The sequence below is a fragment of the Aythya fuligula genome, chromosome 22, assembly GCF_009819795.1.
Source record: "Aythya fuligula isolate bAytFul2 chromosome 22, bAytFul2.pri, whole genome shotgun sequence".
NCBI lineage: Eukaryota > Metazoa > Chordata > Aves > Anseriformes > Anatidae > Aythya > Aythya fuligula.
In genome coordinates, this window is record NC_045580.1 from 44,407 (window position 1) to 63,758 (window position 19,352).

At 53.8% G+C, this 19,352-nt stretch overlaps 4 protein-coding genes across 5 annotated transcripts; 3 read left to right on the plus strand and 1 right to left on the minus strand.

Annotated features, from left to right (window-relative positions):
- Nucleotides 1–2,993: 2,993 nt before the first annotated feature.
- PUS3 (pseudouridine synthase 3) lies at nt 2,994–11,294 on the plus strand. Its single transcript, XM_032202059.1, is given in 6 exon segments — nt 2,994–3,016; nt 7,966–8,403; nt 9,562–9,768; nt 9,771–10,132; nt 10,530–10,720; nt 10,838–11,294. Coding segments are annotated over 5 exon segments (1,401 nt in total). The 5' UTR covers nt 2,994–3,016; nt 7,966–8,016; the 3' UTR covers nt 11,092–11,294.
- Nucleotides 5,777–10,702, minus strand: HYLS1 (HYLS1 centriolar and ciliogenesis associated). 2 transcript variants are annotated; one of them, XM_032202060.1, is made up of 2 exons: nt 10,627–10,702; nt 5,777–6,950 (listed from the first exon to the last, which is right to left on the minus strand). In XM_032202060.1, the coding sequence occupies exons 1-2, from the start codon at nt 10,672–10,674 to the stop codon at nt 6,114–6,116; spliced, it is 885 nt and encodes a 294-aa protein (XP_032057951.1). In that variant the 5' UTR covers nt 10,675–10,702; the 3' UTR covers nt 5,777–6,113. The 2 variants fall into 2 exon arrangements, with proteins under 2 accessions (XP_032057951.1, XP_032057952.1); XM_032202061.1 differs by lacking the exon at nt 10,627–10,702 and adding an exon at nt 8,239–8,296.
- Nucleotides 11,295–11,638: 344 nt separating the features above from the next.
- Nucleotides 11,639–14,444, plus strand: RPUSD4 (RNA pseudouridine synthase D4). Its single transcript, XM_032201716.1, has 7 exons — nt 11,639–11,794; nt 11,899–12,052; nt 12,623–12,824; nt 13,057–13,150; nt 13,229–13,379; nt 13,659–13,756; nt 13,900–14,444. The coding sequence occupies exons 1-7, from the start codon at nt 11,639–11,641 to the stop codon at nt 14,095–14,097; spliced, it is 1,053 nt and encodes a 350-aa protein (XP_032057607.1). The 3' UTR covers nt 14,098–14,444.
- Nucleotides 14,445–15,600: 1,156 nt separating this feature from the next.
- On the plus strand, nt 15,601–18,321 carry PANX3 (pannexin 3). Its single transcript, XM_032201717.1, has 5 exons — nt 15,601–15,835; nt 16,628–16,770; nt 16,959–17,173; nt 17,301–17,947; nt 18,146–18,321. Exons 1-5 carry the CDS (start codon nt 15,655–15,657, stop codon nt 18,319–18,321), a joined length of 1,362 nt encoding a protein of 453 aa, XP_032057608.1. The 5' UTR covers nt 15,601–15,654.
- The last annotated feature ends 1,031 nt before the right edge of the window (nt 18,322–19,352 follow it).

Consider the following 19,352-nt stretch of genomic DNA (forward strand, 5'->3'; position numbering starts at 1 on the left):
GGTGGCAGACAGGCCTTGGGCCAGGGGTCTCAGGGCCTTGTCCATCCACTGCTGGGGACAGGAAAAACAGACGTGTGTCGCTTGTTTGAGACATCTGCTTGCCATCCTGTGTCTTTAACCTCAGTGAGCACCTGGGAGTTACTGCAGCTGCTTCTTGTAGGCATCCTGCTCACCTGCCGTGGCATTTATTTATCACAACTAAGTGACAAATCTGCGGGGGCTCCGGCGCAGGAGCAGCAGCAACTCCCCGGCATTATAACGAGTGGTTCTGATTCCGTGTCACTGCGGCTCGGTGCCAGACGAGCCCAACCCCGCGGGACGAGCCCAGCCCCGCAGCCGCAGCCGCGGCCGAGGCAGCTCGAACGCTCCGCGGGGGCCCGGCGGCCTTCGGGGCAGCGGCCCCGCCGCGAGGCCCCGCCGCCCCCTGGCGGGCCCCGCCGGGCCTCGCAGCCCGCTCGGGGGGGGCGGGGCCTGAGGGCCGGGCCCTCCCGCTCGCCCCGCCCCGCCCCCGCCCCGCCCCGCCCCGGCCGCCGCCGCGCACGTCGGGCCCAGGGCGGCTTCTGCGCGGGCGCGGCGGGAGCAGGGGAGGGGCGGCGCCCCCCTGGGCGGCGGGGCGGGGCGGGGCCTCCTCCCGCCCCTCCCGCCCCTCCCGGCGGTGTCGCCGCCGGTTCGAGCCCCCGGGCCGCCCGCTCGGGGCCGTCCCGGGAGGGCCGGGGACAGCGGCCCCCGGCTCCGGCAGCGGCCCGGAGGGGAGCCGGGCCTCGGGCCTCGGGCCTCCTCCAGAGAGCTCCGCCGCCGGGCGGGACGAGGGGGCCGAGGCGGGGAGCGGGGGGGCGGCGCTGGGGCTGCGGGCACGGCCAGAGCCGCGTCGTGAGGCGAGCGGCCTCCGGGCGGCCCCCGAGCCCAAAGCGGGGGGATTTCGACCCAAAGCAGCGCAGGGCGAGGCTGGCGGCAGCCGTCGGCCCCTGAGCTCTACGGATCCCCTGTGTTATATATGGAGTGGTAATTCGCGTCGAGAAGATGGTTGATGTTAATAAAGAAGGGGGAGATGTGGGAGTTGTGGCCATGGGGGTGGGAAAACACCATGGTTGATGATAACATCAGGACTCTTAACGACGAGACCATCAGGAATGTAAAAGAGTTTAGAGGGAACAAAGAAGGGTGATTCAGGAGACCCCATGCAGTCTCCGGTTTCTTGTTCTCCAGCTGTTAAGGCATGGAAGTTTCTGGGTGTTTGCTGCTGTTGTTATATGCAAAGTTGTATGACCAATTAAAAGATGTTTTTGAAAAGGACTGCTGTGGGGTGAAGGGTATAAGAAGGGAGCCTGCCATCAAGATAAAAAAGGCAACACAATGAAGTTATATCATCAGTAAAGAAGTAGAAAGAAGGAATGAAAAGGAACAGGCTGGCAGAATAGAGACGGACGGGAACAGGCACATTGATCGCCTCATGAAGATAGGTTCGGCCAAACTCAGCAAACCACTCGGAGAAGCTCGTACTGAAAGTCGCTGGAATTGGCGCACCGGAGCTGGGAAGAAGCTCAAGCTGAGAGAAGCGGAGCCGCGCACACAACTGCCTCTCACTGGTAAGCAGCTGCACATTATGGGGAATCATACGTCCTTAGGAACAAAGACTGTCCTGGTAACCTTACAGATCATTCTCCTTATTAACAATCGGACAGTTTATGAGCCTGAAATATGGAACCAAATTGAGGTCAAAGTGTGGGACTCTGCTACTAAAAACGACAAGGTTGCGGTGGGATTGCTCGGCACCTGGCAAGCAGTCTCTGAGGCCTTAAAGAGCCGTGTGGGGCCACAGTCAGAAGCATGTGGTTTGCCAGACAGTGAGGGAGCTGCGGGCTCCTTTGCTGATCTGACTGCTACGCCATGGGCCCCTCTGCTGCTGCAGCCATCGAAGGCTTTTGCTGTTATGCCCCCTGCTGACCTGGACGTGCCTTTTGACCCAGGCCCTATTGGCCTTGAAAAGGAGGTGGATATGCTTTTCTTCGATCTGGGAAGAAGGGGATACATAAGGCCTGAAGACTGAGTTGCTTGACAACTTAAAGCAAGACATATTGTTCAAAGGGAATGGAAAATGGAGACTTAAGTCATGGAACTTAAAGGATCGTTTGTTACCTTTTCTGATCGTGAATATGTGTAGGCGTACTCGATTTTAGTAAGTTATGGAACTTAAGGATTGTTTGTTACCTTTCCTGATTGTACGTATGTATAGGCATGCTTGCGTTTAGTAGTAAAGCAATGTTCTGTATATTTAGAATGTTTGATGTTTGTGTGTGCGTGTTGGTGGAGCGTAGACTCCCTGCACACCCAGCTCTGTTTACTTGCCTTTTATACCTTTTAGAAATATTCCTTTTATAAATATTACAAAATTCAGATTGAGTTGAGACCTCATTTATAACACCCCCAGAGCAGCTCGACCCTGCAAATGAGACAGCTGCATATCAGGGCTACTGGGCCTGCAGGGTGCTGAGGCAGCAGTGTGAGAAACACTCTGTAGCCAGTAACTTAGACTTAGGCGAGGATCTCAGTGAAGTAGTAATTTATGTGCGATTGCAATGGCAGGAGAGCACACCTACTAGTTCCAAAACACAGTTTATATACTTTTTGATGATGACAGGACCCTCCCATTTCCCCACTGAGTGGGTAATCCAGGTTCACAATCTATCTGATGCTTCACAGACAATGCATGGCCTTCAGTTAAATTTCTGATTTCTTTTGACTTTTTTACTGTTTGAAGTGGTAACGTTTCTTCACTTATCCAACTTGACACCGTGATTTTCACCTAATTGTTCTAAGGAGTCTGATTGTCTGCATTTTACAAGGTCGCCTGCTAAATTTTCTTATCACTGCAAGCATATCTCAATACCACATTCCTTACCTTTAAACAATGTAACTCTGCAAAACCAACATTTTTATTCCCACAGCAATGAGAAGCCGCCCAGGTTTCAGCACAAGCAGGAGGTGATGGGGCTTCCACCACTGCCATGCCACCCTGGTAAGCAGCAGCAGAGTACAAGCGTATCATCTCTGTCACCAGCCCTAGATGCCCATTTCCCAGAGTGTCAGGCTTGCCTCCAGGTGCCCACTCCCAGAATGCTGCACCTGACCCATCCTATGGAACTTGAAAGGGTGCCTGAGATCCCCACCTCGTGCCTAGGTCTCCCTGAAGCCACAGGGGACACACACACATACCCTTGGTCACCTTCTGTGCCACCAGACCCTCTCTGCAGGCAGCAGGGACCAGGGAACAGACAGAGCCTGGGGTGCAGGGGGCAAGGGGCTCAGCATCCGTGGATGCCCAGCCCTGACAGCCCTGTCCTTGGAGCTACCAAGCCTCTGCCCCGTGATGTTCCCCAGCTGCAGCGACCTTCACAGGGGGAACCCTGGGGTTCCCGAGCCCAGCACCCCTTTGCCAGTGCTCTAGAACTACATCTGCAAGCAAGGTGGGTATGGGGCACTGGAGAAGGGGGAGGACACCTAGGAGACACCAGGGAGATGTCTCACAGGCTGTGTGTCCTTACTCAGAGCTGGACCAAGTGCACAGCACTCCTGTGACAGGCAGAGGTGAGTGGGGGTGGTTTTTGGCAGGGGGCAGCTCTTGGGCCAGGGAGCTCAGGGCCTTGTCCCTTTGCAAAGGGTAGGAGGGACAGGAGCACAGTGGCAATGCCAGAGTCCCCTTGGCTGAGGTAAAATCCAGCTTTTTTTCATTTTCTACCCCAAAATGAGCTTTCCACTAGCAAAAACCCTGTGCAGAGGGTGGGTGGCACCAAGGCAGGTGGGTGTCCCTCCTCTCCTGTGCCTTTGCCCTCCCCAGCATCCTTGTCTTCCCCAACTAATGTTGTCCCCAGGTTCCTCACACCTCCTGAGCATTCTCATCCTTCTCCACCATCTTCAGCCCTCCCAGCTGTCTTTGTCCTCAGGCTCCTCCACCTTCCTTAACACCCTCATCCTTAGTAACTGTCCTTGGCCATTTCAAACCTTCTCATCCCTCCTGAGCATCACTGTCTGTCCTGACCATCCTTATCCCCACCCAAACACCCTCATCCCCTCAACTTGCTGCCCACTTCACTATCAGCTGCTGGCAGCTATGTGCAGTGCTTAGACAGAAATTAATGAGCATCCTCTGTCTCCCCCAATGTGCTGTGTCACTGTCTCCACACTGCTTCTTCTCTCCCCCTGCAGGGTGACAGGGAGCTGGGTGGCAATGGTGGCTATTGCCACAGTCCCCTGTCATCCAGTGGCACCCCAAGGACATCAGGAACCCCTATGCCATGCTGCACCAGAGCAGGGTGGAGTGGTACTGTAGTGGCACAGCTGGGTGACAACAGCACATCTGGGTGGCAATGACGTGGAAGGATTGAAGTAGGACAGCTGGATCACAGAAGCACAGCTGGATTGCAGTGACATGGCTGGACTGCAATGTCACTGCTGGATCAGTGCCATAGCTGGATCACGGTTGGATGTCTGTTAAAATGGCATAGATAGGCAATTGCAAATGCACAGCTGGATTGCACTAGCACATCTGGGTTGTAACAGCACATCTGGATCATGGGAGCATTGGTGTAATGCAAGTGCATGGCTGGAATGGGATGGCACAGCTGGATCACAGCCACACATCTGGGTTGCAATAACACAGCTGGACTGCAATGCCGCAGCCAGCTTGTGGTGGCGCAGCTTGGGTTGTGGTGCCCTGACCAGGTACACCATGCCACAGAAGGGTTGTGGTCCGAGTAAGGGTCAGGTGGCAATGTCCTCACTTTGGGTTCATGGCCATGGAGCCATCAGCCTCACAGCGAGCCCTAAGTCATGCCTCAGCTGTGCGTGTGCCCCTGGTTGGCCCCAGCCCTTGTCTCAGCTCAGTGCAGAGTGAAAATGTAATCAAAATGGAAAGTCAGGTTGGTTTGTAGATCTTCATGTGTCCTTTGCAGAATGGGAAGGTTGGGCAGCTGCTGAGGTGTATGCCACCCTTTTGGTGAATAATGAAAGGGCTGGGATGAATTAGGGTAAATAAAACCCTTTTGGGGACAGAGCCAGCTCTGCCTCGTTCTGGAATACCAGACGGTCCTGCACCAGGAAAAAAGGCCAACAAAGAGGGAAAAAAAAAAAGGGGGGGAGGGGGGGAGAGAGCGGGATGGGGAGAAGAAATGCAAAGGACTTTCCAGACCTGGGCTGGACTTTAACCGGGTTGGGATTTCTGGGTTTTAAGTTCAGCCCGGTGTCAGCCCCGCCCCCGGGAGGGAGCTGTATGAATATTCCATTCTCGTGAACATTCACGGGGCGGGCGGGGCGGTTAACCCCGGGCGGGCGCTTCCGGGTCAGCGGCACCGGCACCGGTACCGATAGCGGCAGCAGTGCAGGTAGGGGCGGCCCTAGGGTGGGTGCGGGCGAGGGCCCTGGGGGCAGCGGGCAGCGCCGGGAGGAGGCAGCCGCGGCCCAGCCGCCGAGGAGCGCGGGCTCGGCCTTGCTCTTGGTGTCTCCGCTCCGAAATCGGCGGGCGCGAGCGCGCGGAGCGGAACGGCGCGGGAGAGGGTCTGAACGCACGCCCTAGAGATCGTTGTTAAAATGAGGTTAAAAAAAAAAAGTGGGGGGAGCTTAGAGTTTGGCTGTGCAAGGGTAAGCCTGGGATGATACTCGCTCACTGTGAGCTTTTGGAGAATCCTGCACCACGTGGTCTTTCTAATTAATCCACACAGCTATAACAGATCTTCTCACATGCTTTATTAAAGAAGCATATTGCCAAGACGCCTTAAATAAAACAGCTCACACAGCAACCGATTCAGGGGAACTGCCACAATTCAATGCAAAAATCACAAGCCTCATTTTATTGTTTATTCTCTAGAGCATGAAAATCTTGTAATTTGAATGGGTTTACCCTGTCTGCTTCCTATACTTTCTGATAGTTACTCCACATGAAGCCTTGCATGATGTAATAGAGAAGCAAAGATGTTCATAACCCCATAACCTGAGGAGCTGGGTAAAGTTGTACATCATAAACAACACACTTGTATAAACACAAAGGAGATTTTCAGAGTTGTTGAGGACCTGGAGGAGGAAAAAAACATCTGTGAATAGAGTGTGGGTGCTGCAGGACTTCAGAAAAAGGTGCTTTTTCGAGGGATGAGGCCGTTGGCCAGGTCCCAGCGCACCTCCCAGCGCAGGGCAGCTCTCTTCTTCTCTGTGGGCACCATGTAGGCATTGGGGACGCAGGTGCGCTGTGGCCTGCTGGGAGGCCAGGCCGGGTCGAGCATCTGCTCCCGAATGCCCCAGCGCAAATCCTTCCGCTGGTCCTCGCCTGGCACATGGAACCTCTCCCACTCTCGCTTGTATTCAAAGTACTTGGCAACCCGATCGGTTTTGCCACGGTTTCGGCCCAGTGCTTCTAACCTTGGTGGAATGAAGGACTTGGGCGGTCCTGCTGTGGCTGTGTACTGAGAGGTGGGAGAGCCCTGGAGGACCCTGAGAAGAAAGGGGGGACCATCCCCAGGGGTCTGTTGGTGACAGTGAGGCTCCAGGGAGGACTCTTCAAGGGAGCTGCTGCTTGTCTCAATTTCTCCCTCAGAAAGGCTGTCTTCTGGGCCAGTGCTCAGCTGACACATTTTCTGTCTCAGGCTCCAGACCTCATCACTGGTGTCCCATGTGCTGATGACTGACTCATCAGAGACCTCAACTCCTCCATCAGGTCTCCGCCTCAGCACCTTCCTCTTCATTGCCAGCCTTCTTGAGTTCCCAGGGGACCACGGTGCAGCAGGGGGCTCTGCAAATGCAGGAAGGGCTGGCTTCAGCCCCGTGGCCACAGTGTAGGGGTCACAGCGGGGGGGTACTCTCCAGCTCTCACTGCTGCCATGCTGCTCCTCATAGCTCAGAGTGGCCCATCTATACCTTTCTGCTCCCTGTGTGTTCTCCATGGTTTCTGCTGGGCTGGCTGGATCCTGCAAAAATAAACTTGCAGTTTATGTCTTGCAGTGCATCCAAGTTGGATGAAGACATGTAAAAAGGGGCTCTGAGAAAGAGTCTCGGACTCTTGGCCACCCTGAAGCTTCTCAAGTTTATGGGTGTCAATCTAGGCTCCAGTTACACAGAGGAGTCCCTAACTATATACAAGTCTACTGCAAACTATGGCACTGCATATGAAGTATCAGTGTGAGACTGGATAAAAACACAGGGCAGATTCACTTTGCTCTGTGGCTGTAAGCCTTGTCAGAGGTATTAATGATTCTCCCTTTATGCAAACCACTATGTTCTTTCAAAAACACCATACCCTAGTCATGATTAAATCTAGGGACATCAAATAAGGGTGTTTTATTTCCACAGATGAGGAAAAGATGTTCATTTAGATGTTGACCATTACAGCCTAAAGGCAGAGCTCCAGGCTGAGTTGTGGGGGGTCTGGTTGAGGTGAGACTAAAGACTGGCTGCAAAAGGGACGTGGACACTGTTCACATTTAGTGTGCAGGTTTGGGGCTATCTTTATGCCATTAAACAGGTTTGGAAATGCAAGTTTCAATCGTGTAGCAGCGATACCATTATGAAATGTTAGAGCAGATGGTGCTGCGAGATGACTGGTAGCTGTTAGCAGGCTGTCTGAAGTGTTGATGCTAGCTGAGCACACGGCGAGAACGGGAACTGCTCCGTGACAGCTTTGCACAGGAAATGTGGGAATGTGCTGCTGCCGTGCTGGGCTGCTGGAGCAGAGCTGGTCTGACAGCGGTGGCTGGAGGAAGACGAGTGATTAAAAGTGCCAAAGAGATTTGGAACCTCAAGTAAGATAAAATTGCCCCAGCCAAGCACCTTGACTGTTCCCACATGCTGCTAGGAACACTGAATGATGAAAAAGAGACAAAAGCGTAATTACATAGATAATTCCTTTACAGAAAGCCTACAGGCACACGTGTAATAAAAACTGCACAAAAAGGCAGAAACACAGATTTTCTCCTTTCTCTGCAGGACCTGAGGAGCTACCAGCTACTGATTAAAACTCCAAGGGACGCACTCACTATGGCAGATGGGAGTGGGGCTACTGATCGAGAGCAGCTCCTGAAGAGGGTGCAGGACTTGGAGGAGGAGGTGAAGCGACTGCAGGAAAAGCTGTTTGAGGGCAAGGAGAGCACTGTGGCAAAAGACACTGTTTCAGCCTCCAGGAAACACAGGAAGCAGCAGCAGCGACCATTTGATTTCAGCGCCTACAGCCGCAGGCACGTGGCACTGAAGATTGCTTACCTCGGCTGGGGGTACCAAGGCTTTGCCAGCCAGGAGAACACCAGCAACACAATTGAAGAGAAGTTGTTCGAAGCCTTGAAGAAGACGCGTCTGGTAGATGACAGACAGACCTCCAACTATCACCGCTGTGGGCGGACAGACAAAGGAGTCAGTGCCTTTGGGCAGGTCAGGATGGATTCACAAGCTCCAGTGTGGGGAGCTCGGGATGGAGATTCTATGGGATTAGTGATGAATGGTGATGAGCTTGGTGCTCAGTACATGGCAGTGCAGATTGGATTTGTTTTTAAAGAACTTTTTCAGACACTAATAGATTATTAGTGCTGTTGTTTTCAGGGGAGGATAAAATGCACTTTAGGCTGCCATTTCCTGAGCCAGGGCAGCTATTAGAACAGCTCAGCACTGCCAAAAAGGGGAGATGCCCCTTCTTCCCCACATGAACATTTTGCTCTTCCTGTGCCAATTGCAATGCTTGGCAGACCCCTCTTAGCTGAGTTAACTCACTAACACAGCAAAAATAATAACTGGATGGCTTCCCACAGACTGAGAAAGCTGAATTCCCGTGCAGAAGGGTCTGAGGAGAGCTGCAGCCAGCGGAAGGGAGCGTGGGAGTGGGAGCTGGAGGGAGGGGAGCAGCTGGCCCACATGGTGGCAGGGAGCCATCGGGAAGGCACAGCCTCCGCATGCTGCCATCAGAGCTTTAGGGTGGCTTTGCTTTCCTCCTCTTCCTCCTCCTGCTTGTGCTCTGAGAGCAGATTGTGCTTAGCTTTTGCTTTGCTGGGATGGTTTTAACCTGCACCACTCATCTGCTCTAGGTCACAAAGCAAACCACATGAAATAAAGGCATGGACCACCTTTACATGTGCTGCTTGATGCGCTTACAAACCTGCAAGTGTTAATTCACCTGTTCCCATGCTAGATTTCTCAGCCAGTTGAACTGTTAGTGGGTGCAAGTCATGATCTCCAGTGTGGGGGAGGTGGGAGGAGTTAAAAAAAAAAAAAAAAAAAAAAAAAAAGCACATGTGTATCTTGCAGACTGATTAAAACTGAAGCCATTTAGAGACCATGTAGGTCTCTGCTATGTAGGCAGTTTGCAAGTTTCTCTGTTTTATTAAAGGAATCTGTAGCATCTGGTAGGAAGCTCAGTAGAGGCACTTGCAGTTTTACCCACAGGAAGGAGTGGTAAGACAGACCAATTTAAGATACCTTCCTCTGTAGGAGATCCTGAATTTCTACCAAAATGTAAGGCAGAGGTGTAGGAAGACTTGGCTTTACATGCAAAGTACACCCATCCACTACCTAATCCCAGTTTTCCTAATTTTGCAGGTGATTTCCCTGGATCTCCGCTCAAACCTGTCAGAGGGGAAGAAACTAAATGGTTGCAAGGGTAACTCAGAAGGGAAAAACAGTAAATCAGAGGAAGAGCTCTGCTACACCCATATTCTGAACAGGGTGCTCCCACCAGATATCCGCGTGCTGGCCTGGTCCCCTGTGGAGCCTGACTTCAGCGCCCGGTTTCAGCTGCCTCAGGAGGACCCTACCGCTACTTCTTTCCCTGCGCGGACCTTGACGTGGCCCTCATGCACTCTGCCGCCCAGAGGTATGTGGGGACACATGATTTCCGTAACCTGTGTAAAATGGACGTGGCCAACGGTGTGATCAACTTCCAGAGAACAATTCTCAGCGCCCAGGTGATGTGGGTGGACAGGGGAGCTGAAGCTGGGCTGCAGGACCCTTTTCGACTATGCCAGTTTGAGGTGACAGGACAAGCATTCCTCTACCACCAAGTGCGCTGCATGATGGCCATCCTTTTCCTGATCGGACAGAGGATGGAGAGCCCAGAAATCATTGATGAGCTGCTGGATGTAGAGAAGAATCCCCGAAAACCACAGTACAGGTATGGACAGCTCAGGAAACCTCCTAGGCTGCTTCTCAGAGACCACTGTGTGCGAAGCACTGGTGGCAAAGCCCTCTTCTGCCAGCCTGCAAAGCCATCTTGTACAGGAAGGAAGCAAGCTGCCAGTGGCCTCTCTCTGAGATAGTGTTAAAGATCACCTTTTCTTGTTACTGCTTTACTCAGACAAGTTATTGATGGTTTTAGCCCTAGTTATTTGGTTAAAAAAAATATATATCAAAAAAAGCAGTTTTGTGAGAGGCAGTACTGTTGTTAGCAGAAAGAGCCAGCTGTTGTGCTGTTGCATTAGCCTTGTGATCCTTTTTTATTGCAGGCCCTCTCTAGCATGCCTCCAAACCCTTAGCCATCTGTTTGTAACACTTTCTCTCCTTTTCCCTAGCATGGCTGTGGAGTTTCCCCTGGTCCTGTATGACTGTGAGTTTGAGAACATTCAGTGGATCTATGACCGGGAGGTACAGGAGTTCAATGTTACCCACCTGCAGCAGCTCTGGGCCAGCCACGCAGTCAAAACTCAAGTGCTGCATAACATGTTACAAGGCCTGGATGCTGCTCCTGTGGCTGCAGGGAAAGGTAAAAAGATGGCAGAAATTATATAGGGATAGTATTAACGGGTTTAAAAAATAAATAAACAAGGGGATAATCAAACAGATGTTTGAAAGTACAGCTATTTCTTCACTTATGTTGCAGGACCAGGGGATGTCACTGCTACTGTCCTTTGGGGAGATCTGAAACCTCCAGTGCAAAACCAGGCCAGCAGCTTCATGGAAGGCGTCAAAGCCCGTACATACAAGCCCTTACTGGAGCGGCCCAAGTGTGAGGGGCTGGAGTCCCGCATCCAGCACTGCCTGCGGAGGGGCCGCAGCCAGGCTGCTGAGCGGGCTGCCAAGCGGCTCTGCACCACTGGAGGCCCGGAGCTCGCCTCACCAACCAGTGACTCCTGAAGGGATGTTCGCCTTTTTTCTTTCCATTTCCTGTTGCGAGTTTGATAAATTTCCGTTAATTTGGGTAAAGTGCTGCTGTGTCGCGGCCTGTGGAGGGGCACGAGCGGGGGGGGAAAGGAGTGGGGCGCGGGTTGGCCTCCTCAGAGCAGCCCCCCCGCGGTGTGGCAGCCCCGGGCTTGAGGTACCGAGGCCTCCCCACGCACTGCGGAAGGCGGGGCACGGCACGGCACGGCACGGCACGGCACGGCACGGCACGGCACGGCACGGCACGGCACGGCACGGCACGACGGCCCGGCCACCCCCCGGCCCGATACCTGCCGCCCCCCAGCTGCTCCCGTCCTCGCGCCGCAGCCGTTGCCGGTCCCCAACCGCCGCCCGCCTTCAAACGGCCGAAGGGGCGGGACGGGAGGGCGGCACTGCCCTTTTCCATTGGCGGTGCGCCTTGTCGCTCATCTCCTTCCGCCTTTTCCCGTTGGGTGAGGAGGCCGAGGGGCCGCCTTCCGCGCCGCCGCCATTGGCCGGAAGGGCGAAGGGGGAGGAGAGGAAAATGGCGGCGAGCGGCGGGGCGCTGTGGCGCCGGCGAGTGGCCGCCCTGTGCCGGGCCGCGCGCTCCGTCTGCGGGCGGGCGGCGGGGGCGGAGCGGCTGGCGGGGCGGCTGCGGGCGCGGCGGAGGGAGGAGGAGGAGGAGAAGAAGAAGCGGGAGGTGAGCGCGGTCGGGCCGGGGGCGTTGCTCCCCTCGCTCCGCGGGGTGCCCAGCAGCGACCGCCGGGAGCCGTCGTCCCGCCGCCTGCCTCTCGTCCCCCGCAGGTGCCCGGGAACCCGGCGCGGAGACGGGCCCGAGAGCTGGCCGCGCTGCAGCGGGTGCACCCCAACGTGTTGGCCAGAGTGCTGAAGCAGGGAGCCGTGTACCAGGACGAGGAGGTGGTGGTGCTCAACAAGCCCTATGGCCTCCCCGTGCACGGTGAGGGGCGCCCGGGGCCAGCGTGGTGCCCGTCCCACCGGGTGAAACGTCTGCTGGTCCCCCTCATGGGCAATGGCACGTTGGGAGGTGGTAGAAAACACCCCCAAACACAAAGAATGCCGCTGCTGTTATGCTGTAGGGCTGCAGATACCTTGCATGTTTCCCGCGCAGTGTGGGTCATCGCTTTGGTTTTAGCATGTAGTGAGTTCAGAAGGGGCCTTGGGCTTGGGGGTTCTCCCATCTGACCAAACAGGGGAGAATAGCTATACCTGTCATGGTGTTAGAGGGGTCCTCTGTCTCTGTCCTTTTTGTGCTGTGGTTTTCTTTCTTCCTTTCAGCTCCAAGGAAAGGTGTGGGGTGTTTGCCATCTTTAGATCATGGCTCGAATTGAGCTGCCTTAGCAACTTGTTCTGTAGAAGAAATGCCTAGTGCTGTCTCTCACTGATTACTGTTAAGAGAAGAATCCCGGTATATCTTGCAGCCCATTCGTCTTGTTTTGTGGGATTAATTTAAGCTAGAGTAGGATGTGAATACCTGCCCTTATTGCCTTGCTGTCTGTGGGTTATGCAGGTGGCCCTGGAATTACGAACTGTATCACTGATGTGCTGCCAATTTTGGCCAAGATGCTGGAAAACATGAGAGCTGAAACCCTGCACCTGTGTCATCGGCTGGACAAAGAGACCACAGGTGTCATGGTACTGGCACGGAGCAAGGAGGCAGCAGACAGGATCCGACTCCTCTTCAAAACTCGCCAAGTGGAGAAGATATACTGGTAGGAATGGTTTTGTAGGAAAAAAAAGTCTTTGGCGAGGAGCAAAGGGAGAATTGCCAGTGTGCAGATGTTGGAAAGTGGGGCTCTATGAAAGCAATGGGTATTTGATCATGAGCATTTGGGTCACCCATTAGAGGGCTGGCTCCTGGGAAGAGAGATGAGGGTGGGTTCCTGTCCTAGATGTGCAGAGGGCTGGAGCTGCACCCCACAGACCTCTGCTTTCCCTCCACAGGGCAATTAGCGTAGGGCACCCTGACCCTGCTGAGGGCATTGTGGAAATCCCCGTGGTAGAGAAGGAGGTGCAGAGCCACCAGCCACACTACAAGGTGAGTGAGCACCATCTCAGCCACAGTTTGAATGCTTTCTTCCCTTTCCTATGGGCTCACCCTCTCTTTATTATTCAGATGACACTGGCTCCAAACTACCGCCTGTCTCCTGAGGATGGGAAGGTGCTGAAAACTCGCAAGAATCGCAGTGCAGAAAGTGCTGTGACACGGTACCGCATTCTGGCTAGCTCATCTGCCTGCTCTCTGCTGGAGCTCCAGCCCATCACAGGTGAGGTTTGGCCATGTTTGTGCATTGTGACAGCTGCCCAGCTGCTTTGTGCTTTCTGTGCTTTGTGCCTGACTGTGCTTTCTGTGCAGTCAGGAGCAGTCCTGGAAGTAGGAACAAGCTGTAGAGCTTGGCCAAGGCTCTGGGAAGTAACAGTTTGCTGCCAGTGGTCTCAGCACAGGGTTATCTGGTGCAAGAATGCTGGTGGATGGATGGCAGGTGTGGAGCTGATGCCCACTGTGGCAGATGTGATGTTTCTCCTCTTCTTCCTCTTCATCTCAGGAGTGAAGCACCAGATCCGGGTTCACCTGGCCTATGGGTTGGGGTGTCCAATACTGGGGGATCACAAATACTCACACTGGAACAAGCTGGCACCCCAGGTAAGGCAGGTACTGTGCCACAGAGTGTTGCAAAGACCAGCTGTTTGGTGGCACCTGCTGGGGTTTTGAAGTCAGGCTGCTGACGTGGGACTGTGGAAGGGATGCTGGGTCTGTCCTCATGCCACTCTCTGTCTTCACTGCAGAAGCTTCCTGAAATCACCCTGAGGAGGCTGAAGCTGGAGCAGAGCAAGGCTCGCCACCTCCCCCTGCACCTTCATGCCCACCGCCTCTCCCTGCCACTGGGTGCCAGTGGGGGCAAGTGGATAGACCTCGTTTGTGAGCCACCTGTCTTCTTTCACAGGACATTGAGGAAGCTGGAGCTGGACATTGATAAAAACTAGGATGAGGCTCATCAGCAGGACAGGACTGGTTCTGTGCATCTCCGTGCCTCTAGCACATGGTAGTGCTGGATCTAGCCTTGCTGCAGTGATGTCTGCCTTGCAGCAAGTGGTGTGATATGGTCTGTGGTCTCTGCTGCTTGGGAGAAACCTCATCTGATGGGTAACAGCGTTGCTGGCTTCAGCGTGTGCACTTTTGCCCACAGTCCAGGCCTGGTTTAGAGCAGAAATGTGGCTAGGTGCACTCAGGAGCCTCTTGTTCATGCTGATAAATCTGGGTAGAAACTGGGCATCACTCAGTCTGTGTTTTGAACTTGACCATGTGTAATAAAGGACCCATCTCCTGCGGAGGTGAAGGTTGTGTGGTTGTCTGTGGGCAGGGTGGGATGATCTCAGTGCCTGGGCAGGTTTGAGTCCATGTGGGTGTAACCCCACCTGGCTTGGGACCTCCCTGGCTCATCCCTTCTGTGCCGTCTATCATCCTGGCACTCTGATTTGGAGACTCCTTTTGTTTGAAAATGCAGCAAAAATGAAATTTGGCAGCAGCTGTGGGTTTTGACTGTTGAGAGACTGTTCAGAGCTGCAGCATGGTGGGGACTCCCTCGCCTCGGCTTGGCTGAGCAGCCCAGGGCTCCCCCAGCTTGGTGCTGTCAGCACAGGGCTTTGGCTGCCTGCTTTTTGGGCAGCAGCCGTACTGCCAGAGTGGGGGAGCTTTTCTACCCTTCTCTTTTCCATCCCACCACCCCCTTCTGATTTCCATATTGCTTATTTCTAGATCCCTCTACTTGCATTGCTCTCCCACTGGAGCTTGCTACCTTGTCCCTGATTGTGTGGGCTGCTGGTCCCATGGTGCCAGGCTGGAGAGGGTGAGAGGGAGAGATTAAAAAGCTGGCATGCGGGGAATTGCAGTCTATGCTCTGCATCAGTAGTGCAGCCACTGACATCTCAGCTCCCACTGTCCCTTGGCCTGTCCCCAAGTCTTGGGACTGGGGGACCTTCAGGAGCCCTAGTTCTCTGCCCGTGCAGGATTGCTGGAAAGGGCTCTTTGTACCCTGTGGGGCCACTCAGCTGGGGCTTTTCAGTAGGGTTATGCCCCATACTTGCTTGTTACAGGAGGCAAAAATAGCTTGGGAGTCCCACACCCCATGAACATGCTGCTGGAAATACATCTGCTTATGAGAGAGGGGAGTAAAACCACCAAGATCTGGTATGCAGTGGGACAAGTGGTGGCTGGGCAGGAATGCTGTCTTCCTGGCCGTGGTGCTGTGACTGCGAGGTGTTCTGTTTTTTTGTTTGTTTTTTTTTTTTTTTTTTTTTCCCTATTTCAAGGCATGCTATTTGCATCCTCACCAGGGAAAGGCTTCCCCTGTAATTATCAGTCAATTTAACGCACTGTCTAAGCTGTCGTTTACAGCTGCCTGGCTGGCAGTGCTTGGCATGCGATACCTTCAGACGTACAAAATCACTTGCCACGCTGCTTGCACCTCAGACAGTACCAGAGCTCCAGGCAGCAGCACCAACTTCCATTTCCCTGTGGTGCGTCCTGTCCCAGATAGAAAAATGTCCCTGTCACACACAGCTGCTGAGTATATGCTTTCGGATGCCCTCCTCCCGGACCCCAGTGGCTCCCGTGCCAAGGGCTTGCGTCTGGAGCTGCCAAGTGACCGTATGCTGAAGTTCATCGCAGTGGGGCTGCCCCTCTTCCTCGTCTCTCTGGCCTTTGCCCGGGAGTTCTCTGCTGGTGAGTTGTGGGGGACGGGGGTTTGCACCAGCCACTGATCACATTTTGTTGCTGGGACAGATTTGGTCTATGGGGGTGGTGGGTGCTGTAAAAGCTTGGTGTTTTCACACACATGGGCATGCTCTGAGACAGAACGCTAAAATCCTCTAAAATGGGATTTCCAGGCTTTCTGTCTCAGGTCTATTAGTTGATTGTGGATTCTAATTGATTTTGATCAATCTGATGGGGTTTTATTGTTTTGTCTAATTTCTGGTAGCCATCACGGTGCACAAACAGCAATCCTAAAACCCCAGCAATCTTAAAGGCACTGGTTTGTCTGTGCTCCACTGCTCACCGGCTGCTCTGCTTACAGCACTCCTTTGTGTTCCCACTGCAACAGCAGAGTTGTTTCAGAGGAGTTGCTGGTGGAGTGTCGGGGTTCCCCATGGTGCTCTCTGGGGGCTGTACTGTACCAGGGTGCCTCCTTGTCTTGGTGCTTGCCTGGATGACTGGGATGGGCTGGTGATGGCAGTACACAGGACTTCACTGATAGAGCTGTTGGGTGTTTCTCAACCTCAAGCCAGAACAGGATTTGGCTAATGTTCTGCTGCAGGATTAGGTTTCACACTGGGTTCTAGCTGGGCTTAAATATTGCTGCCATGAACCCGTGGCTGTGCTCAAAGGGAAGTAAGTGTTCAGGAGGTGATGGTAAAGCTCCTCTGACGGCCAGAAAATGCAGTGGGGACAGGCATTTCCAAGAGACATTCAAAAAGAGCCCTGTCCCACATGCTCATCTCCTCTCCTCATTTGTAGGCTCGCAGATCAGCTGCTTCTCCCCCTCCAACTTCACGGGGAAGCAATCTGCCTATGCTGACACGGCTTGCTGGGACTCACTCCTCCACCATGGCTTTGATGCTGAAGGACATGCTGTCACCAAGTCCCTTTGGGTTCTCAAGGTATGTTGATGGGCCTGGATGGGACCACCAAGATGGTGTCTGGGCACTACCAGGTCTCACCATGATGGCAGTGGGGATGGATCTTGCAGGAGCAAAGTAGTCCAGCACCTCACCCCCGCTAAAATCCCTCTACCCTGGGGGTACTCTAAGATGATTTCTCTAACCTGGGGGTGGTCTTCTCCACCCAGGTTTTCCCGTACTCGCTGCTGGTAGTGGCGGTGCTCATGTACCTGCCCTACCTGCTGTGGCGCTATGCAGCCACCCCTGCCCTTCACTCCGATCTTCTCTTCATCATTGATGAGCTGGACAAGTCCTACAACCGCTCTGTACGCCTCGTACAGCACATGAGGAAGGTCCAGCAGTCCAGTACTGAGCCAGAACAATTTTGGGAGGAATATGAGAGGTGAGATGGTGGGATGGGGATGTGCTTCTTTAGCCCCTCTGTGCTGTATTTGGTGTATTTGGTATCCTCACTCAGGGTGGCTTCAGTGAAGTAGTGGGGTGGCTTCAAGTCACTGCTCTCTTTCCAGGGCTCGCCAGGAGAGGTACTTCGAGTTCCCACTGCTGGAGCGCTACCTGGTGTGCAAACAGCACTCCCACTCCCTGGTCATCATCTACCTCCTGAGGAACCTTCTCCTGCTCTTGTTCTTGGCTGCCACTTGTCTCTACCTGGTCTTTCTCCATCTCAACATCTTCTTTCAGGATGAGTTCAGCTGCTCCATCAAAACAGGGCTGCTTCAAGCTGAGCCCTATGTTCCCCCACTCATCCCTTGCAAGCTGGTCTTCTTCTCTGTCTTCCAGCTCATCAGCCTCACGGTTGGTGGTGTCTATGTCCTCCTTATGCCTGTAGTCATCTACAATGCTCTGCAGCTCTGCCAGTGGGACAAAGGGTTCCTCTCTGTCTATGAGATGCTGCCTGCCTTTGATCTTCTCAGCCGCAAGATGCTCACCTGCCCCATCAATGACCTCAACATCATCCTTCTTTTCCTCCGGGCCAACATCTCCGAGCTGACATCCTTCAGCCGCCTCAGTGCTGTAAGCGCCTTGCGGGAGGCCACTGCTGACAAGCAGGACATCGATACCGTTGTTGACTTCATGACACTGCTGGCTGGGCTGGAGGCCTCCAAGCCAAAATACGAGGCTTGTGTGCCCATGGCCAATGGTGAGGCCATAGGTAGGTCTTAGGGGTAGAGATGACCTCTCTTTGCAGTCTTCTCAGCACCCACACTGTCACATCCTACCTTGTGGATGAGGCTGAACCTGTCCACTCTGTACCTTAGCCTCTTGCCAAGACCTTAAAGCTTTTTGGGCGAGGGTTGGGGTGCTGCAGGGGTCACTGAGGGGGCAGCTGATGGCTTTCTCTCCCCTTTCATGTCTGGGGACTGGTTTGGCAGCCAGGGCCGTGGTGCTACCACAAGCCCACGCGTAGGCAGGGGTTGCTATAGGAACAGTTTCGCTGAGAAAACTGCAGAGTTTAAACCCAGGCTCTGGGCAAACTGGGGGACTGGGAGGGTCCTCATTTTTGAGGAAGACAACAGCCTGGTCTGTTGATGAGTGGGGGCTTAGCCTTAAATTTTAGGGTGCTGGTGTAATACTCTCATGTTACCATGGCTGTGGGTGGTGGACAGGCTCCCAAAGCACCAATGCTTCCTCTACCACGTAAGATTTTGTGGGGAGGTGGGGGGGGGCACCTCCTTTGTCATCTCCTGGAGTAGCTCACAGTGGTTTCTGGGCTCTGCAAAACAACTCACCCCTGGCAGGGTGGGAGCCAGGATGCCTCCGCTCCTTTCCTGGCCCTGAATATGCAGTCTGAGGTTTGTGGTTTTGAAATGAATAAATATGGAAAGAAAGGGACATTGAGCTGTATTTAGCATTGTTGTTGGCATGGCAACTGCAGGGCTGGCACAACCAGCTCTGGGTCTAGCTGGTGGAGAAAGCCCAGGATGCTGGTGTGAGGTGGCTCAAATGCTCAGGTACTGAATTTTTTCCTCTTTTCCCTGCCCTATCCAGAAACGAAGCCTGGAGCGGAAGCAAAGGGAAAAGCTACCCGTGACTCCCTCGGCTCTGCCTGAGCCTGGCCCCAGCAGCTTCTGGATCTAAGCCTGGTCGCTTTGTTGGGATCCACTTGCATCCCCTTCAATGGTAGTAGCATTGGTTGTGTACGTTAAACTCAGGTTTTGATACAGGTGTGACGGCTTCTGTAATATGGTACTGGCAGCCGGGCTGAGCTCACCTGTCTGTCCCCCTTTCCATTGTGCTGGGGTTGAATCCTCCCCACCTCTCCAGCCAAAAAGGGTCAAAACATAAAACAGTACAGTAACTCTCAGACATCTGAGTGCTGCGTGCTGTAGTGCTGCTTCCATGAGAATTTTTCCTGATGTCACAGCAGGATTGAGAAATGAGGGTTTCAGTGATATGGTTGGATGGGGGGGAGAGGACCCAAGAACCCTCTAGCCATTCTCTGTTATTAACTAGGACATCCGCTGCAGCAGACACTCCTGTCACAAAGAGATGTGTAAAACAGGAGCCCTTGGCTATATCTCTGCCCCTTTCCTTGATGGGATGTGCCCTGTGCTCTCAGC

Coding starts and splice junctions, on each gene's coding strand:
- HYLS1 (XM_032202060.1), bottom strand. CDS start 10,674: ATGCAGCACTTGAGTTTTGACTGCGTGGCTGGCCCAGAGCTGCTGCAG. Junction 6,951..10,626: donor CTGGCCCAGAGCTGCTGCAG/GTGGGTAACATT, acceptor TTATTTTTGCAG/GATCCAGCCAGCCCAGCAGA.
- RPUSD4 (XM_032201716.1), top strand. CDS start 11,639: ATGGCGGCGAGCGGCGGGGCGCTGTGGCGCCGGCGAGTGGCCGCCCTG. Junction 13,151..13,228: donor GCCACCAGCCACACTACAAG/GTGAGTGAGCAC, acceptor TTTATTATTCAG/ATGACACTGGCTCCAAACTA. Junction 13,380..13,658: donor GGAGCTCCAGCCCATCACAG/GTGAGGTTTGGC, acceptor TCTTCATCTCAG/GAGTGAAGCACCAGATCCGG.
- PANX3 (XM_032201717.1), top strand. CDS start 15,655: ATGTCCCTGTCACACACAGCTGCTGAGTATATGCTTTCGGATGCCCTC. Junction 15,836..16,627: donor TGCCCGGGAGTTCTCTGCTG/GTGAGTTGTGGG, acceptor CCTCATTTGTAG/GCTCGCAGATCAGCTGCTTC. Junction 17,174..17,300: donor TTTTGGGAGGAATATGAGAG/GTGAGATGGTGG, acceptor CTCTCTTTCCAG/GGCTCGCCAGGAGAGGTACT.